The sequence below is a fragment of the Pelmatolapia mariae genome, linkage group LG9, assembly GCF_036321145.2.
Source record: "Pelmatolapia mariae isolate MD_Pm_ZW linkage group LG9, Pm_UMD_F_2, whole genome shotgun sequence".
In the NCBI taxonomy this organism is placed as follows: domain Eukaryota; kingdom Metazoa; phylum Chordata; class Actinopteri; order Cichliformes; family Cichlidae; genus Pelmatolapia; species Pelmatolapia mariae.
In genome coordinates, this window is record NC_086235.1 from 2,347,483 (window position 1) to 2,365,768 (window position 18,286).

At 41.2% G+C, this 18,286-nt stretch overlaps 2 protein-coding genes across 4 annotated transcripts; both read right to left on the reverse strand.

The window, feature by feature from the left end:
• Positions 1 to 2,497: 2,497 nt before the first annotated feature.
• Positions 2,498 to 11,416, reverse strand: LOC134634094 (NACHT, LRR and PYD domains-containing protein 14-like). Of its 3 annotated transcripts, none has more exons than XM_063483161.1 (7): positions 11,363 to 11,416; positions 8,783 to 8,963; positions 6,617 to 6,790; positions 5,747 to 5,917; positions 4,874 to 5,041; positions 3,603 to 3,776; positions 2,498 to 3,183 (listed from the first exon to the last, which is right to left on the reverse strand). In XM_063483161.1, the coding sequence occupies exons 2-7, from the start codon at positions 8,902 to 8,904 to the stop codon at positions 3,177 to 3,179; spliced, it is 816 nt and encodes a 271-aa protein (XP_063339231.1). In that variant the 5' UTR covers positions 8,905 to 8,963; positions 11,363 to 11,416; the 3' UTR covers positions 2,498 to 3,176. The 3 variants fall into 3 exon arrangements, with proteins under 3 accessions (XP_063339231.1, XP_063339232.1, XP_063339233.1); XM_063483162.1 differs by having other exon boundaries at positions 8,783 to 8,966; positions 11,363 to 11,411; XM_063483163.1 differs by lacking the exon at positions 11,363 to 11,416 and adding an exon at positions 11,212 to 11,232.
• A 1,603-nt stretch (positions 11,417 to 13,019) lies between these two features.
• LOC134635038 (ZP domain-containing protein-like) lies at positions 13,020 to 18,077 on the reverse strand (the record flags this gene model as incomplete). The annotated part of the gene is made up of 9 exons (XM_063484553.1): positions 13,020 to 13,156; positions 13,257 to 13,452; positions 14,107 to 14,206; positions 14,502 to 14,902; positions 14,987 to 15,177; positions 15,837 to 15,895; positions 17,245 to 17,388; positions 17,513 to 17,654; positions 18,017 to 18,077. Coding segments are annotated over 9 exons (1,431 nt in total), but the record flags the coding sequence as incomplete, so codon positions are not given.
• Positions 18,078 to 18,286: the final 209 nt, after the last annotated feature.

Sequence of the window (18,286 nt, forward strand, 5' to 3'; positions counted from 1 at the left end):
TGATGCTGCTGTGTAACCCCGGGGTGAACCCTCGAAGGCAGAAACCGCACACCATGAAAGAGCAGGCTTCAGATGACAGCTGTAACTTCACCGCTTTGCCTCAAAAGGTTTGGAGAAAACTTAACAGAGAGGTTCTCTGTAACAGCGTGCACCAAACTTCTATAGTTTTGGTGTTTTTTTGTCAGCACAGAGAGACTTAATGTTTCTGAAGCTGTTGAAAGGGTGAGAGAGAGAGAGAGAGAGAGAGAGGACTCGTTTCTGTTTTTCGTTCTCTTCGAGCAGCTGTGAGTGACAGCACAGTGCCTTATTATCGCAGGCCTCAGTAGTTTAATGGTGTTTATTATTGGTTTGTGGTTGTGTTTGTACCTTCTGCTGTCAGATGTTTTATGACACGTCATAAGCAGTGCCTGAAATTTATCAGGATGCTATTAGAATGACATGAATTACAGTGTTTGCTGGTTTCAAGGACGTTTTATTCATTCGTGCTCTGTTTTAACTGAACTGATGTCCAACAATATCATCAATATGAAGGAAATAAATATTGCAATTACACAGTTTGGTCTGATGAATAGATTCTCTAGATCAGCGGTCCCCAACCTTTTTTGCGCCACGGACCGGTTTATGCCCGACAATATTTTCACGGACCGGCCTTTAAAGTGTCGCGGATAAATACAACAAAATAAAACTAGTACCGGTACCGAAAAAAAGAAGATTTATTCATAACACACGTGAAAAGACCCAGGAAAACCGAGTTAACGATAAAAACGATAACAAAATAGCGCTGAAAACCGATAAAAACCCTGAAAACCATACATTTCACACCTGAGCCTCAACTCTCGCGGCCCGGTACCAAACGACTCACGGACCGGTACCGGGCCGAGGCCCGGGGGTTGGGGACCGCTGCTCTAGATGGCTCTGCAGTCTTCATAAACCGCTGTGGATCAGACCTGCTGGCTTCAAAGAATGATCGCCCCCTGCTGGTACTGCAACTTAAGCACGTGTGTCCATTTCAGGAGAGGCAAAGCATGACCAGATGTTCTCTGGTGTCCCAGCTTTGTTGGATACTAACGTTGGAGTTGGCAGTAATGATATCAGTCAAAAACACGTATACCTGAGAAACAATGCTAGCAGCTGTGGCAGGTGTGGAGCATCAGTGGGATACAGGTGGAGTCCACAGCTGCTGTGGGGCCAGAGTTTCTTAGAGGCTGACGAGCCAATCCCACCATGAAGACTTCAAGCTCCCTCTGCAGATGTGGAAGAAACACAAGTGTAAAATGTTGTGATAAGAGTCACGAACAGACAAAACAGCTCAATAAACACAACTTTATCACTGCTGTTAGCTTCTCACTGACAGTTCTTCTAATTTGGCGGGTAAAAATCACAAAGTAACAGATTAGTAGTATTTTTTATTTTTTTTAATATTATTTTTTCGACACTCACCGAGTGAAAGCAAGCCCCCAAAATTTAAACTGAAAAAGATTTAAAAGGGTAAATATAAGAATTTAATTTAAATTGAAAGATAAAATCTGAACCATGAAAACACAACATACAATAGATTATTGCATTTCAGAAGTTCATATTAAAACTTAATATTTCAGTTTTGATTGGTACTTTTTCCATGGCTGAAATTTGGCTTCTTTGAATTTGTATAAACTGCTCAGAATTATTATTTTAAACAACGAATGTGAAAGTTCCTGCATCACATACATTTCTTTGAACGGGAGTCTCTTTACTTAAAAACGTGCACTGCCTCGATAAAGCAAGTGTTACTCACATGACTCGAGTGCTGCAGAAATCCAGAGACATGAAAAGCAGGCTCTGTCCTCTGAAAATAGTCACATCAATAATTACATGCATCAGCAACACACATGTATAATAAACAAAGCCACTTGCATATATAATTTTCTCCTTTCTAAAACAGCTGACTTTGCTCATATGATCATGTAAGTTGCACCAGCCCAACTCCAAACGGCATCGTCAGCTTTAGTCTGCAGGACATGGCTGTACTGTTTCAATATGAAACGTCTGCACAGTTTAGTTTCCATGGTGACGCCTTCAGCCGTTTCACAGACTGTGTCTGATGTTCGCTCGCATTCTAACATTTAAAGCTTCTAATTGTAAAAGTTTGCAGATTTGGTGGAAGCCTCTTCTCTTTGTCCCAACTTAAATATCAATGTTTGACTGAAGTTGAATGTTTTTTCATTCCTCTATCAAGAGTCAAACAAGAGCTTCCTGAGATCATCCGTTAACATTAGCAGACCCTGAGGCAGAGAGGATTTGAAGGGATGGGCACAGCTTCATCAGTGACACTCAGCAGACCGCAGGCTCATCACTCTCAGGTTATTTAAAAATAAACAGCTTGAAACTAACTAGAAAGAATTGTAAAAACAATGAAGAGATTACCAAACTTAACACTGTTGCATCTGTTCAGTTATCATGGACTTGAATGCTGTTTTCCAAGGCTGAATGATCGGACATCATGCATCTTTAATGACTGTAAAATTAATAACTGGGTCGGCACGCACAGGTTGGAATTTATTTAGATGTTGTGTAATCCACACAGGGGCAAAAGCATAGAAATAGAAAATACAAACAAATGTCTCTTGGCACCTTGCACCTCGACCGCTCTTTTTATATCCGCTAACAGACGGCACGACTCTGACTGGATGATGAGGACTGGTAGAGTTTATTCCAGCTGTGTTTTAACTCTACTGGACAGAAACTGGACAGCCGGGAGTGCAGAGCCATCTATCTGTAGCTGACCAGGTGACAGAAATGTGTTTATGTTTAACCACGAAACAATCACTGAACATTTCCACATGAAACATTTTTTACATCACAAAATATTTTTTTCCCAACAATCCGGTGCAACGTGTCAGTCCAGATCCACTGATGATCCTCTGTCAGATCCAGAGGGACACACAGGGATGATGCTGGACTCTACATTGTGTCTGACAGTGGAGCTGTTCTCAGAGCAGTTCACTCTGCAGCACTGACAGTCATCTGCACTTCATTCCTCTGTCAGTCACTGCTGGATGAAGCTCTCCTCTCCACCTCCCAGTAACATGGCCCAGTCAGAGCGTCTCTACACACAAGCTGCTGCTGCTTCAACCTCTCTGGATCATCAGGACACAGCTGCTCCTCTCTCAGCACACACACCGTCCTGTTTACCATCATCACCACCTGCAGAGAGAAGAAGGAAGAGCAGAGTTTCCAGAGACTAAGCTCTCATGAAGCTCACACACCTGCAGTCTTTTATCATTAATTCTGCCTTTGATTTCAATCCAGCTCACAGTAGAAATAAACTGCTGAGAGACCTGAACCTCCAGTGAACGATTTCATGCTGTTACACCAAACCAGAGAGTTATTGAAGAACATCCATTTTTGACTAATAAATATGGAGGCGGACACTGAACATGTCAGCTTCTGATTGGCTGTTATCAGTTTCTCTGTCCAATCCTGAAGCCTGTCACCATTCTCCTCTCACAGCTTCACTGAGAAGCTGCAGCTTTACAGGAAACACTGGATCTTTGTTTCATACTGACTGTGTTTAGTACAATACTGCTGACAGCACCACCCACTCACTCCATCACTCTACTGACCTCAGTTTCTCCAGTCTGCAGTCTGGACTCTCCACCAGCTCAAACAGCCGCTTCATGTCTGATTCCTGCAGATCGTTTCCACGTAAGATCAGCTCTCTCATAGCAGAAGAGTTGGACTTCAGAACTGAGGCGAGATAATCACAGCTAATCTTTGACAAACCACAGCTCACCAATCTGTATAAAGAATGAAAGATGTAAGTTTATTAGACAAAGTGCTTGAAATCATTCAGTGTTTCATCATCTGTTCAGAGCTGAAGAAGGTTCAGAATGTAGAAGTTTAGAAAATGGAAACTCCAAACAGCTGAAGCCAACAGGAAGCAGCTTCAAACAGGAAACTGTGCAGAGTTTCAGACTATATGTCCTGATGCAGCCAGTTGGATTTTGGAGATTTGAATCTCTGTTCTGTGACTAAGTACTTGAATCATTTCTTCCAGTTGGTCCAACAAGACAGACTAAGTATTGGACATGTGTTGTGGCTCCATTAGGGGAGCTTCTACATGTGATGTGATGGCCCCTCTGGGTCTGTCAAGTCACAGCACTGAAGAGAGCTCAAACTGGGCACACAGTTGTTCCAGTCTGGACCAAAGACTCTATACTGGGACTGAGGGACTGCTTTGACTGCTCCCACTGGGACTTTTTAAAGGCTCATGTTCTCACTTAGATCATCCACACTTCAGTCAAAGGTTTGGACACACCTTCTCATTTATTGGTACATTTGTGGAATTTCTTGCCTTCTTAATGAGGTTGGGACCATCAATTGTGTTGTGCAGAAGTCAGGTTGGTACATAGCTGACAGCTCTATTTGACAACTGTTAGAATTCATATTAGAACCAATCAGCTAAGTAAAGAGAAACAACAGTCCATCATTTCTTTACGGAAAATTGCTAAAAATTTGAATGTGTCCCCAAGTGCAGTCACAAAAAATATCAAGGGTTAAATCAGAAGGTGTGTCGTGTATTTCTACTTCTTTCTGGGAAAAATGGGGATTACATTGAAAACAGGAACTATTTTCCCCAATAACCAGCCTTGGATTAGTAAATCACTGAAACATGTCCATGAGGGAGGGAACACAAACATGTTTCCGAAGAAAACAAACGTATCAGGATGGATGAGTGCATTCACAGTGAATTATCCAGAAATGAGAACGTTGCTCTGCTGCAGTCATTGGCCTAATCCTCAGTGCGCATCATTTTATTAAAAACTTTCTGTTTACTGTCAGCACAGCTTTCACATCATATTCATATCACTACAAGTACAACATGGTGACTGACCTCAGAGACTCCAGCTTACAGTCTGGCCTCTCTAGGAAACCACACAGCTTTCTCACTCCTGAATCCTGTAGACTGTTCCAGCTCAGACCCAGATCTTTAAGATGGCAGGGGTTGGACTTCAGAGCAATGGTAAGAGAACTGATATCTGACAAACTGCAGTCATCCAATCTGAATGAAGAATAAAAGATGCAGGTTTATTAGACAGTGTTTTTGCCTGAAATCATTCAGTGTTTCATAATCTGTTCAGAGCTGAAGACGGTCGTTACGATGTCGATTCAATATGAGCCCAGAATAAAACTGATAAATATAAGGTCTCCATCTTTCTACGTCATGATCCTGGGTCTTCGACCCAGTGTTTTGTTCTGGACTCATTCTATGTCTCATGTGGAATTTTATGTTCTCGTCCCCAGAGTCTCATGTGGAAGTCAGTCATGACCCCGTCTCTCTGTGTCCTGTCTCCGTGTTCCCTGTTTAGTTCTGTACATTTTACAAGTCTTGGTCCTGGTCTCAGTGTTTGTTGCTTCCTTTTTTACTTTGATCGTCTCATGTTCAGTTTTGTTTTCCCTGTCTCATTAGTTCGATTCTGTTCAGCTGTGTATCTTGTCAGTAAACGTATGAAAATACTTTTAAAAGTCCAACATTTATGGTTCACGCGCTCCAAAGACGACCAGTGGGTGGGACTAGAGTCTTTGCTAGGCTGATTCTGGCCCCTGGGCCTTATGTTTAACACCCCTGGTTTAAACCTTAGAAGAAAACAGACTTTACCATGAAGATCCTCAGTGTGGATCAGTATAATATCAGCCTTACGTCTTCATTGTCAGGACAACTTTCACATCATATTCATGTCAGAACAAATCAAGCACGATGACTCACATCAGCGTCTCCAGTGTACACTGTGAACTCTGCAGAAAACCACACAGCTGCTTCAATCCTGAATCCTGCAGGTTGATGTTGTGACTCAGGTCCAGATGTTTAAGGTTAGATGGGTTGGACTTCAGAGCTGAACCCATATAGCTGATATCTGACAACCAGCAGCGCTCCAATCTAAATAAAAAATAAAAATGGAGATAAAGTCATAATTGTGAACACATCAGTTCTTCTCTGTCTGTGCTGAGCTGTCAAACTTAGTGGACTGGATTCAGGACACAGACACCCTCTGTGCTTTTACATTTTTTACTCTATTTGTGTTTATGCACCACTCTACATTTAATCAAGTTATTATTGATTGCTTTGTCTTTGGTCGTTTCTTCCTCCCCAGGTGTTGATAGCCCAGATCTTGTTCTTCCCATTCAGCCAACTCCTCAGGACTTGCCTGACCCTTTGCAGATATTTGGTGGTCAAATTCGCTGGATTATTTGGAAAGATCATTTTATTCATGTGGTCATTTTTTAATAATTTAAATGTTGTTTGACAAACTCAGGACAAGCATTTATTCCTGCTTTATACAGACTTTACAGAGTACAGTGGCGTTGTCTTTCCTCGTCATCAATAATCATCAAGAGTGTATGTAATACCAGTGAGGTCTCACCTGACTCCTCTGTTTTTAGCAAGTATTTGAACATTTCCTTTAATTAATTCCTTTCAGTTACATCCGATGATGCACTTGATGTTGCTCTATGTGTACCTCTAACATGTTAACACTTTACCAGAGGAGGTCATACCAGAGACGTCTCCTCCAGAAAGTTTCAAACATCACAGATCTGAAATATAGAAAAACAAAACAGCTGCTGTCAGTGAACTCACCTCAGAGTCTCCAGTTGACAGTTTGGACTCTCCAATCCACCACACAGAAGCTTCACTGCTGAATCCTGCAGTTTGTTCAGACTCATGTCCAGCTCTGTCAGATGGGAGGGGTTGGACTTAAGCGCTGAGGCCACGACTTCACAGTCAGTCTCTGAGAGCCCACAACCGATTAGTCTGTGATCAGAGAAAATATGAAAGGTTTCAAGAAAGTTACATGAAAATAGCATTTTCTTCATTTTTCTTTATAAGAGAGATTTAATTTTATTTTTTTTACATTTTATTGACCCAATATGCAGACATTTTTGATCTATCAGCCCCAAAATTATAGATCTGGGTTTATTTTGATTGTTAAAAAAAAAGAGAAGAAAAAGAACTGCAACTTTTTTTGTTTAATTTATGTTTCATAATTTCTGAGATAATCAACCATTGCCACAGATTTTACATAAAAATGCCTTTATTTAAAGGACAAAAACACATATTTAATTAAGGTATTTGACATATGAAGCTAAAATGAACAGCAATCATTATATACTGTACATTCAAACTTTGGACCATAACATTTTTTGTTGATGATGGAGCAGACATTATTCTAAAAATGTAATAATTTGGGAGCCATCCACGTCTTGAAAATGAAAAATAGTGTTACACACTACAGCATCAGATTTTACTGGACATGGGTTTGAGGAATTGTTCAGTGAGCATAAATCCAGAAGCTTTCGGTGAAGTTACAGTGTGAGGCTGACGCACAGCTACATTAATGTGACATCACTTACCGTTTTAGGGAGGACTCACAGCGACGTGTTAGTTCATGCTTTAAAGTCAGTGATGTCCCGGAATTCAAAGAAAAAAGCAGTGTGGCATCACAGTGCAGTTTTTCAGCAGTTTATGAAAGATTGACAAACTCTAACATAACGTGATCCAAATCATCCATGAAGTGAATTTAATCAGCTACAGTCTGTAGTACCAGTGTGTACCACAAGGTGGAGAAGAGAGTCTAGAGTTTTTTTAGCTGGGTCAGTTCATGGAGCTCTCTACACTCTCTATGACACCACCTGTGAGACTCAAACAAAATAAGCTGACAGGTGAAGGCAGCTGCTCTCCACCTCTGTACAAACGTAGTAGCTGTGTTACATTCATGTATGATTAAACCAATCAACTGATTTTCCTTTTTTCTTTGAATCATTAAAATCTTCAAACAACCAGAGCAATAAAAACTGGTGATAACCAGAGGAGCTCTGTGCAGTCCTGGTCACAATGACTTATGAGTGTGGATTTATTAACTGTGGTTAACTGTGGTTAACTGTGGATTTATTAACTGTGGTTCAGGGGGTTGGGAAGCTCATCTTGTAACCGGAAGGTTGCCGGTTCGATCCCCAGCTCTGTCTGTCCTGATCCTTGGGCAAGACACTTTACCCTACCGCCTACTGGTGTTGGCCAGAGGGGCCGATGGCGTGATATGGCAGCCTCGTTTCTAGCAGCCTGTCCCAGGGCAGCTGTGGCTAGCCTCCACCAGTGTGTGAATGAATGAATAGTGGAATTGTAAAGCGCTCTGAGTCTCTAGAAAAGCGCTATATAAATGCAATCCATTATTATTAATATACACAAACTACACCTTTCTTGGCTGCTACCTCAAAGCACATTTTGCGCTGTCGATCTTGCGTGCTGCACAATAACATGTAATATTTAGTATCTACTGTTATCTACTGTTAGCTAGTTTATTGTGATGGTGTTGTATTTATTATGTTGCTCTTTTTCGTTTGTTTTCTCTTCTGTTTTTTCTTATCTCCATACAGGTGATCCAGGTGTTTTGTTTGTTTTTTTTTCTCTTCTCCCCTCCTCACCATCTCGTCTCCCCTCTATTTTTCTTTCTCTCCCTCTCTTTCTTTCATTTTGTCTCCCTGTCCTATCCCCCAGTCATGTCTGTCCCGTCTGTAACAACCGAAAAATCAAATCAAATAAATACATAATTATAATAAAGGTCAATCAAATGGACCAATATGGCAAGGCCATGATGATCCACTTGGTAAAGCAAAGCCGCTTGGTATCTTTCTTGGCCTTCAGACAACAATTCTGATGGCTAAAGATCCAAACAGGACAGGCAAAAAAAAAGAAAAAAAAGAAACTGAAACTACTAAGTTGAGTACTGTATATCACATCTGGACCCACCGAGCCCTTTTGCAGCTCTTCACAAGTGCAATCACTCTGTGTCGTCCCTGCTCTGCTATGTTGTAGTCCTCGATGTCAAACTCATCCATGATCTCCTCCACCTCGTCCATCATGTAGTCCATAGTTCTGCTGTTGAGAAGCACTGACGACTTCAGCCTCAGGGATGATGTTCAGTTTTAATCTGCTGAACAGGAACAGCGAAAGGTCAAAGGGAAGCACTTTCACCAGATGAACACACGAGACTCACAATTCATTTAAAGGATTTTCTGTGTGACGTCTTCATCTTCACAGTTGTCTTCAGAGTTATGGAGGACCAGAATGTTCAACACAGCCGAGCTCTTTTTGTGTTAGCTGGCTAAACAAAACCTAAAACCCAAGTGCGCTCACATGAGCGACATGTCACAGGTCATGTGACTCTTCTTCTGTGACCCCTGTGAGATCTGCTTGCTCCAGTCAGAGAGATTATCAGACGGTAATAAAATGGTGATAAAAATCTATTAAAAACTATAAAATATAACAGCAAAATCCAACACTGCACATACTACGAGATTAATGCTGCAGGAAATTGTGCAAATTGCCGGTTATTTCTAAGGAGATGGCTGCACAACTTTAAAGCGGCTCCATTTAAGCATTACAGCTTCCTGTGCCACGGCACACTGACGTAGTGTCCATGTAGGACAGAGGTGACTTCTACAGGGACAAATACACAGCTCCATCCAAGAGTGGAACACAGACAAGTCTGAGATGAAAACAGCAGCTTCAGCTTTGACCTGACACATTTTACAGTTTGATTTGCTTTAGAAACTTCTCCAGATTATTCACCAAACTGTTTGTTAGAGCACAGAGAAAGTCCTGAATTTAAACAGTAACAAAATCCATGGGAAACATTTTGATTTTCAGTGCACAGACGTCTTCTAGTCAGTATCCCTTCATATCAATGAACGCTTCACATGCTCAGTCCCGTGTAACGTGTTCAAAGATGCTTTGTTAAGCTTGTTATTATGTGTTCCAGATTAAAAACATCTAGATGACGAGTCATTCCCTCAGGAATATATTACAGACAGCTGCCATAAAACAGCAGAGCTCCCAACAGTATCAGACCCTTTGCTATGTGCTTCTTAATTTATCAAGAATGTTCACATGACAAACAACAGACTGGGGAGAAATCACGCCTGTAAGCTAGTAAGCTGCTGTCAGTTTAAATTTATGAAGACAAAGTCACAACTACATCTGAACATTTTTTAAAATACTCCAATTATTGCATAATAAATTAATTTTTAAGAGAGTTAAAGCCTTAATAATGAATTTATTAATAACCTCAGACCATTTTAAAAAAGCACTTCTTAATTTAAAAACGTTGATTTGTTCCTCCAAATAAAGTTTGAAACACGTCTGTTTGTGCAGGGTGGAAGGAGGATACTGTTGATGTGGGTGTGCTGTAGCCAAACTACACAAACCTGCAGATGGACTACAAACAGGTCATTCAGCATAGCTCATTACTGAGACTGAAGTGAAACGTCTGTCGCACTGAGATCAGGTCCTCATATTTCCTCAGAGACAGACAGAACGAATGCAAACTGAACTGTGTGAGCTGATCAACTTAATTTAAAGTTTTTAAATAGAAATCAGCAAACTTCACACACAGAAACAAGCTGATTAGAAACAGTTTTTGTGACGTTCAGGGTTCCTCTCCACATCATACTTCTGACAATGCAATAAAACATGTTCTATTGTTTCCTGTTCCCTACTGCAGTCACACTCCCCTGTACTGTGTTTACCTATTAAAAATAATGTGCTATTTAAGCCAGTGTGTCCAAATCTCAGTCGAGATACAATCGTCTCCTCTCTCCTGTTTCGTCCTGTACTTCTCATCTCCCCCACTTTCCTTTGGATGTTGTACAACCATCGCCCTTTCCTCTCCTCCTCCCATTGCTTTTGCCACCTTTCCTTCATTTTGTGTCGTATTCTGCTCTTGAGCTCCGTCCTACTCACACTAATAACCACATCTATCAGTGGTCTTCCTGTTGCGACTTTTGCTGTCCTATCTGCCAGTTCATTTCCTTTAACTCCATGATGCGCCGGTACCCATAAGAATGTGACCACAAGCCCCATCATAACAAGTCTGAACAATGTTTGCTGGATCTCTATCAGAATGTCAGGTCTGCAGTCTGAGTGGCTAAAGGCGACATGTTTCATGTCAAAGAGACTTTTAAACTGCAGAAAAGGATTTATCGAAGTCCCTGACCAAACCTGACTGCAGCGTCAGGCTTGTGACCGGAACACTGTTAGTGGATCAGGATGAGTTGGCGTCACTCATGACGGACACACCTGACACATGTTTCACATGTTACCGCCAACATGTTATTCACAGCGGGTCAGCTAAACGCAAACTTAACAGCAGCGCCTACAGCGTCACATGGATGACGAACCCGGAAGTGAAACAGCGCAGACAGTTTTCTTTGAGCTGGCTTTGAGTCACTGATCACAGAGTTCACGGTGACTGTCCTTCTCCCCTCTGCAGTCCACAGACACGCACACACTCTGACAGCAAAGCTACAACCACGCTGCGCCAACACTCACCCGCCTCCACCTCCAGCGCACCACCAACTCTGCTCCTTCCGGCTTCCTGTGTTTGTGTAGTCACGTGATAAAAATCGCCCCTCCCTTCTCCACTCGCAGGAAATCAGGAGTGTGAGCGTGTGTGTGTGTCACTGATATTCAGTGTACAGCTCATGAAAACAGTCGCTTGGATTATTGAACGATCTGCACGGACAGTAGCTGTTCAGGAGTCACGCAGGGCGGGAGACACTGTGACGTTTCACAGGTGAGCTCTTCACCTTGAGGCCTGCAGGTCTTTGTCTGGAGCAAGCTTTCTAGGAAAATGTGATCAGAGCCGTGTGGCTCCTTCTTCCCTCTGCTCCCTGAGACTTACGACTGTTTCAGTGCTTCAATTTATTTTCATCTCAGTTCGTCAGGTTTTTTTTATGTCATTCTAAATTTGAAGAGCAGGATTAGGATTTGTGAGCTTTTCCTCGGTCGAACAAGGACAAATCCAAGAAATAAAAAATGTTCCTGAGGAAAAGTGAACATTTGATGCCAAATATGAGGAGAGAAACTCTCAAAACACAAAAAGTTAAAGCTTGAAATCGATTTCCAGAATCAACACAATAAAGATGAAGCTGGTGTCTGACAGCCCTGATGTGCGCTGAGGTTCAGGAACAAAGCTCACATTAACCAGGTCCAATAAATATTTCAGTTGTTTGTCATTCAGCACATTTATGTTTTACATCGTTCAGTGAAAGAGTGCTTTTTTATTCAGGCTGACAGCTGACTGCACGCCTGCGACAGCACGATGACGGCACACTGCAGTTTTGGTTTGCTGCAGGTGGACGATTTAAGTTTGGCTGTTTCCTTCATTAATACCAGCAGGACTCAAATAGACATGTGAGTGTTTTATTTGAAAGCAACCTTCAACTTTTAGTTTTTATTGCACGCAGAAAATTGTAGTTTTCTCTGCAACAGCCCATTAATTTCATAAACGCAACACACTATAGTTTTTAGCATACATGCAGTGTTTTCCTCATTTTACATGTCAGGGCGGGAGCCACAAAAGAGGACTTCAAATAGCTCTGTGAGCATTTAAGGTTGCCTGGTAACCAGCTGATGATGATGCTGATGAAGAGCACTGATTAGAATGTAACTTTATTGCCAATACACATGTATAAATACAGGGTAATGAAATACAATGGCTGATGCAACACTTTAACTGAGGAAAGGAGCCTCGCAGGCATTTGAAGGCACAGCAGAGAATGAAAGAAAAGCACTAACACGTGAGAGTGCCTTTATTGATTTTTACTGAGTGATTGATTATAGAGGAGCACACGTTAACTTTCACACTTTCTGTAAATCACACTCTAACATATAAAAATAAAAGCTGCTGTACGACTGAACAATAATCCAAAGATTCATCATTCAAAGTCTTGTTTTCTATCTGTTTTCTCTTAAAGCTCGCAAAAACAAATACAGCTGTAACAGCTGGGACTGTGCCCTACATTATAAAGATAACTGAGGTGACTGTTGTTGTGAATTCACGCTACACAAATTAAGCTGAATTATAAAGAATTAAATTCATGATTGATTTAAACATGAGCAGATACACAAACACCGAAACCCTGACAGCAAAATGAGGTTCATTCAAAAGTAATGCAGGAACTGGTATTCTGATTACACTGCTGTCTTAACTTTCACTCGAGGCCAAACGCTGGTATTTGACCTTTGACATTTTGGCCCTGTGCAGGAGCACTCCACAGATCATGGCAACAGCAGCGAGAAGACATCCAGCGATGAAGACCAGGTTCAGGTTCAGGTTGTTCCCTGAAGACCACAAAAGATCATTTCTACCTCAGCATTGTTCACACTTTAGTGAAAGTCAAACAAAGAAACTAATGTTAAGAAACACTTTGTGTTTCCATACCTGCACTCATGCTGATGTCTGCTGACCTCCTCAAGCGCAGAGGACCCTGGGAAACGAAGTGCGTTGCAGTCTGGATGACAGAGTCCCTCTTTCGGCGGTGGTGGTGATCGTTTGACGTGGAGTTGATGCATCCCTGTGAGCACCTGCTGTTGGGATTCCCTGCTTCACACATCATTACTGAACAGCTGATGTATACCTGAATGAAACAGGACACACAGTCAGTATATCAGCAGATGCACAGTTGCCCCTCTAGTAGAACAAGAGCAGAGGTGCAGTCAAACCTTTGCTTCTCCATCCCAGCCCAGGAGAAAGCACAAATGTCACTGCCTAATTAACTTCATACCTTTCTGCACAGTTTTTTATTGTAATTTTGCCTCTGTGGACTACTGCAATGGATTTCAAATCAAAACAATGAAGATAAATGAGGCAGTTTAGCAGCAGTGTTGCATTATTTGTTCAGGAATTACCAACACGTTGTCATCCCAAAGCGTAACATATTACACCACGTGACAGTTTGTCGGTATGTTACGCGTTCGGAAACGTCGGGAAACATGAGAACCATTTGGAATGAATCTACTTTCTCATCATTGTTATGTTACGCGTCGGGAATGAGAACTGTCTGGAATTACAGCCATTTTTATACATTTGCCACATATTTAGAGTTTCAAAAGTAATTTGACTTTGACGGGTAGTGGAAATACTTTTCCACCACAAGCACATAAAAGAACTCTAAGCAAAGTTTAAAAAAGCAACTAAAAACTAAATAAATACCTTTAAAATTGGCCATATTTATTAGTGCTTTTAGAAATTGGTGCTTTTAGAAATGCAGTCTAATCCCACAGTTCTTTACCTGATCGTGCAAACCGATGAACTTGAAGGCCTCGATGCAGAATCTAAACTGTCTCTTGTTGTTGGTCTCATGGATCATCACAGTTGGGTCCACGGGGCACCTAATCAGAGCCGAGCACAAAGACGACACAGCTGCTGTAACTCCATGTCTTACAATCAAAGCTGCTACAGAAGCAGAGCTATCACAGGGTTTCTACAGCTTTCACCAACATTTCATTTTAAACATTTCATCACAAAGAAAAATGAAAACTTTGATAAAATTCTGGTTTTCCTTCTTTTCTTTTATATATTGATCAATGGTGGATTTTCATATCAAACTTGGCCAGATTTTCAAATGTTGAGGTAACTGATGTGCTCTAAATAATATACACTTCACTTCCATCAGCACATGCGTACCCGTCTTCAATGATGGAGTAGGTTGGTTGGTAATTGGGGTTGTCGTACGGTGAGGCTCTGCAGGACTCCACAAACATCTCGGTGTCGTTGACTACGGAGGAAGCATCTATCTCCATGTAAATCTTCTGCCCTACGTCGTACTCCAGAGGGTACGAACTCGGATCAATGATGCTTCTGAACTGGTTGTCGGGGTAAAACTCAAACTGGTAGGTGAACGTGCCGAAGCCTTTATCAAACACTTCCACAGTCTTCCTGTGTGCCGTGAAGCCCAGTGACACATTCCCCTTTTTGGGGTACTGACAGTAGAACTCTACTTCCAGGTTATGCTTCCTGGTGATCAGAGCTCTGCTGTCATCCACTGTGGTGATTTCATTCTTGAAAATGAGATGTTCCTCGTCTTCCTGCAGAGTCAAACATCACTCTCAGTCCTCGTTCTGATATCTAAACCAACAACAACAGAATAGATACAAAGGAGCTCTGGTTACCTCGATCCGAGTGCCACAAGCATTGAGAGGGATGACGCCGATGATGTGAGTGCTGTTGGAGTATCTCTCCAGGCTGCAGAGGGTGTTGCTGGGCTCACTGAGACGCAGGTGATCCTCACGGAGTCCACGGAGGGATGATCTCTCAATCTCTACTCTCATTTCAGACTCGGAGCAGATCACGTTGGTTTTAACTAAAACAAGTTAAAAACAGAGAAAATATGTTATGGTGTAAAAAAACAAACAGACTTATAATTTACCTTATGATACCCATTCAAAGGACTGTTCATTAAGCTAAACCTAATGCAATCCAACACAACAGATTTAAAGATTTACAATTTTCAGTTTATTTTAATGTTGCCAGAAATATGTAAAAATTTTCCAACCCCAATTTCAAAAAGTTGGGATGCAGTGACCCATATGGAAAAGAAATGTTATAAAAGACTTGCATCAGATGTGTCCTACTTCATATAGTGAATCATATAAGGCGTATATGATTTACTCATGAAAGTGGCCACTTTCATATATTGTTTTAGTAAGTATCCAAAAACATACAAGTTTCATTTATATAATTTTTCTAGGGATCTTATATCTGTTTTCACTCTTCTATGCTTTTCATACAAGTTTTACACAAGACAGAAACAAACTTTATAAAATTCATATATATCTTTTCCATATGGGGAAGTCTAAAAAACCTATTATTGAGAATAGGATATAGAAAATATGTCACATATTTGAACTTAGCAAATGTTCTGATACTCAGCACCTTATAAAATACCAGGTACTGCAGTGTAGAAGAAAGAGTTGCATTACAATGCACATATTTTGATATCAAAGACAACTTTAGACTCACTTTCCTCTGTTCCAACTTTCAAGATGACACACCTCATCTCGGACTGATAGACGCCGGACCTGAAGAGACATTAGTGAACAATGATAGGTTGACTTAATGTGTGAATTAAATGATTTTCCTTTTTATTATTTCTTCAAACAATCTTGAAATTGTAAAGCTTAAAGTCAAATGAGGAGAGCTTCATTTTATAATTTGTTCACAGTGGCATTATTTATTGTGAAAGAACATCCTTGCTCGGTACCATTGTGAGAGTGAAGCTTTGTGAAATTAACCCATTGGTGGTGACTGTGGCCATTGGTGATGTTTAAAATGCTTGTATCCAACTGATAAATGATTCTCCGAATCAAAATTTCTTAAATATTGAAAAAAAGAACTTCCAGCTGACTTTGCCAAATACTTTTTCTGCCTCGGGTTTTACGATTAGAGTGTTACCTTTCTGATACTGTGAAAGTTAAAGAAGAAAACACTTGAGCCATAGAACATTATTACTGATGACCTTTTCCGGCTCTGAGGCATCCCTCTAGCATACTTCAGGAAAATTGAGGACGCATGACTAAGAGTTACTTCCTATACAGTGGAACCCCGGCTTACGAAGACCCCATTTAACGAAAAATTCAAGTTACAAAGGCAAAATGCCCGCATATCGAAATAGATAAAATAGAAAATTTGAAAAAAATTAAATTAAATTCCATGATGTTATGTACATGTACACATACATATGTATGCATGCATACGCATGCTTTCTTCAACTTCCACCACCTCCTCCTCCACCAAGAACTTTGTCTTCAGCCAGCATCGCCTCACTAAAAAGGCGATGGAAAAAGCTGCTTCGACTTACGAAAAATTTGACTTACGAAAGACCCTCTGGAACGAATTAATTTCGTAAGTCGGGGTTCCACTGTATTTTTCTTATCATGGTGTTTTTGTTATCATTCTCATTTTATTATTATTGTTCATAGTTGGTTATTGGTCATAGATATTGCTATCATTATTGCCATTATTCTGATTGTTGGTGATAATACTGACTTAATGTTGCTTTAACTATTATTATCATTGTTGTCATAATTCTCTCCTGAATTGCACAAATCCAGGACTGAATAGGAATTAACACCCTCACACTCAGTATGCACACACTGCATTTTTTTACTCACCAACTCTGTCTTTTCTATAAGTTTCCTAATCTATCCTGCTCTATTCTGTATGTTGTACACTTCATATTAATAATATAAAAATAATTGAATAAAAACAACAAAAAGTCACTTACTGTGAAGTCGGGGTGCCGTGGTTATGAGAGTGGGTATTGCCTGGAAAACTGGTCACTGCTGACCTGAAAAACCCACAAAGAGTCAAATCATGACTTTGTCTCCCAAACTAATTCTGTCTTTAAAGGAATGAAACTGAGGCTAACCCTGTCGCCGACTCAACAGCAAAGCACACTGGGAAATAATCTCCCAGATCGCTGGAGAACGGCGTCCACCGAAGCACAAACTCATTATGTGTGGTTCTGTGCTTGGTCATATTCATTGGCCCGCTCATGATGATATCTTGTATTCTGTAAGAAAACAACAGAAGGAAACAAGGATTTGCTCATTAATGCTGATCTGAGCTTTCCTGCTGAAGTGATAATAATGTTTCTCTGCCATCAGGCCTCCTTAATCAAGCTTTGTGTCACTCACGCTGCATATGAAGCCTGTGCTTTGATTCTGATCTCCACCTCTTTGTTGACCTCTGCATGAATGCGCTGTCCGTGTGCAGGTGTTGGGTGCACAAACTGGGGCAAGTATAGTCCCTCCTGGCATGAAGGAGCAGGTGGATCCACTGGAGTACAGTTAGAGTAGTAACAAATAAGCATCCATTACCAAAAAAGAGGAAGAAGCAGCTGTCTGCATAGCAAAGGTTCAAGGCTTTAAACAAACATGTGAGGTGGAGTTTGATTCTTGGGCTGCTGAAGAATTCAGTGCAAACAGCTGCTCCCTGAAATTTAGTTTTTAAGATAAACTGTGGGTCACATGAGTAACTAGGTCTGCTGCAATCAGCTGTTTCTACCACAGATTCAAGTCTTAAATCAATGGCTGTCTTCATGTGCAGAGTCATCAAAGCAGCAACATGCTGAGAACAGAGCAGACCGGAGTGTGCTGCATCATCACATCATGAAACACTGAGACAAAAATGGGCCTTACCAAGGAAAGAGAACTGCAAAGGTAGTTTACTGAGGGGAGGAGAGGTCGCCTGCAGCGGTCTACCCGTAGTCCACCACCATGGTGTGGTAGTGGGGGCAGCTGTAGTTGTAGTGGGTGCAGTTGTAGTTGTAGTAGGAGCGGCTGTAGTTGTAGGAGCAGCTGTAGTTGTGGTAGGAGCGGCTGTAGTTGTGGTAGGAGCGGCTGTAGTTGTGGTAGGAGCGGCTGTAGTTGTAGGAGCGGCTGTAGTTGTGGTAGGAGCAGCTGTAGTTG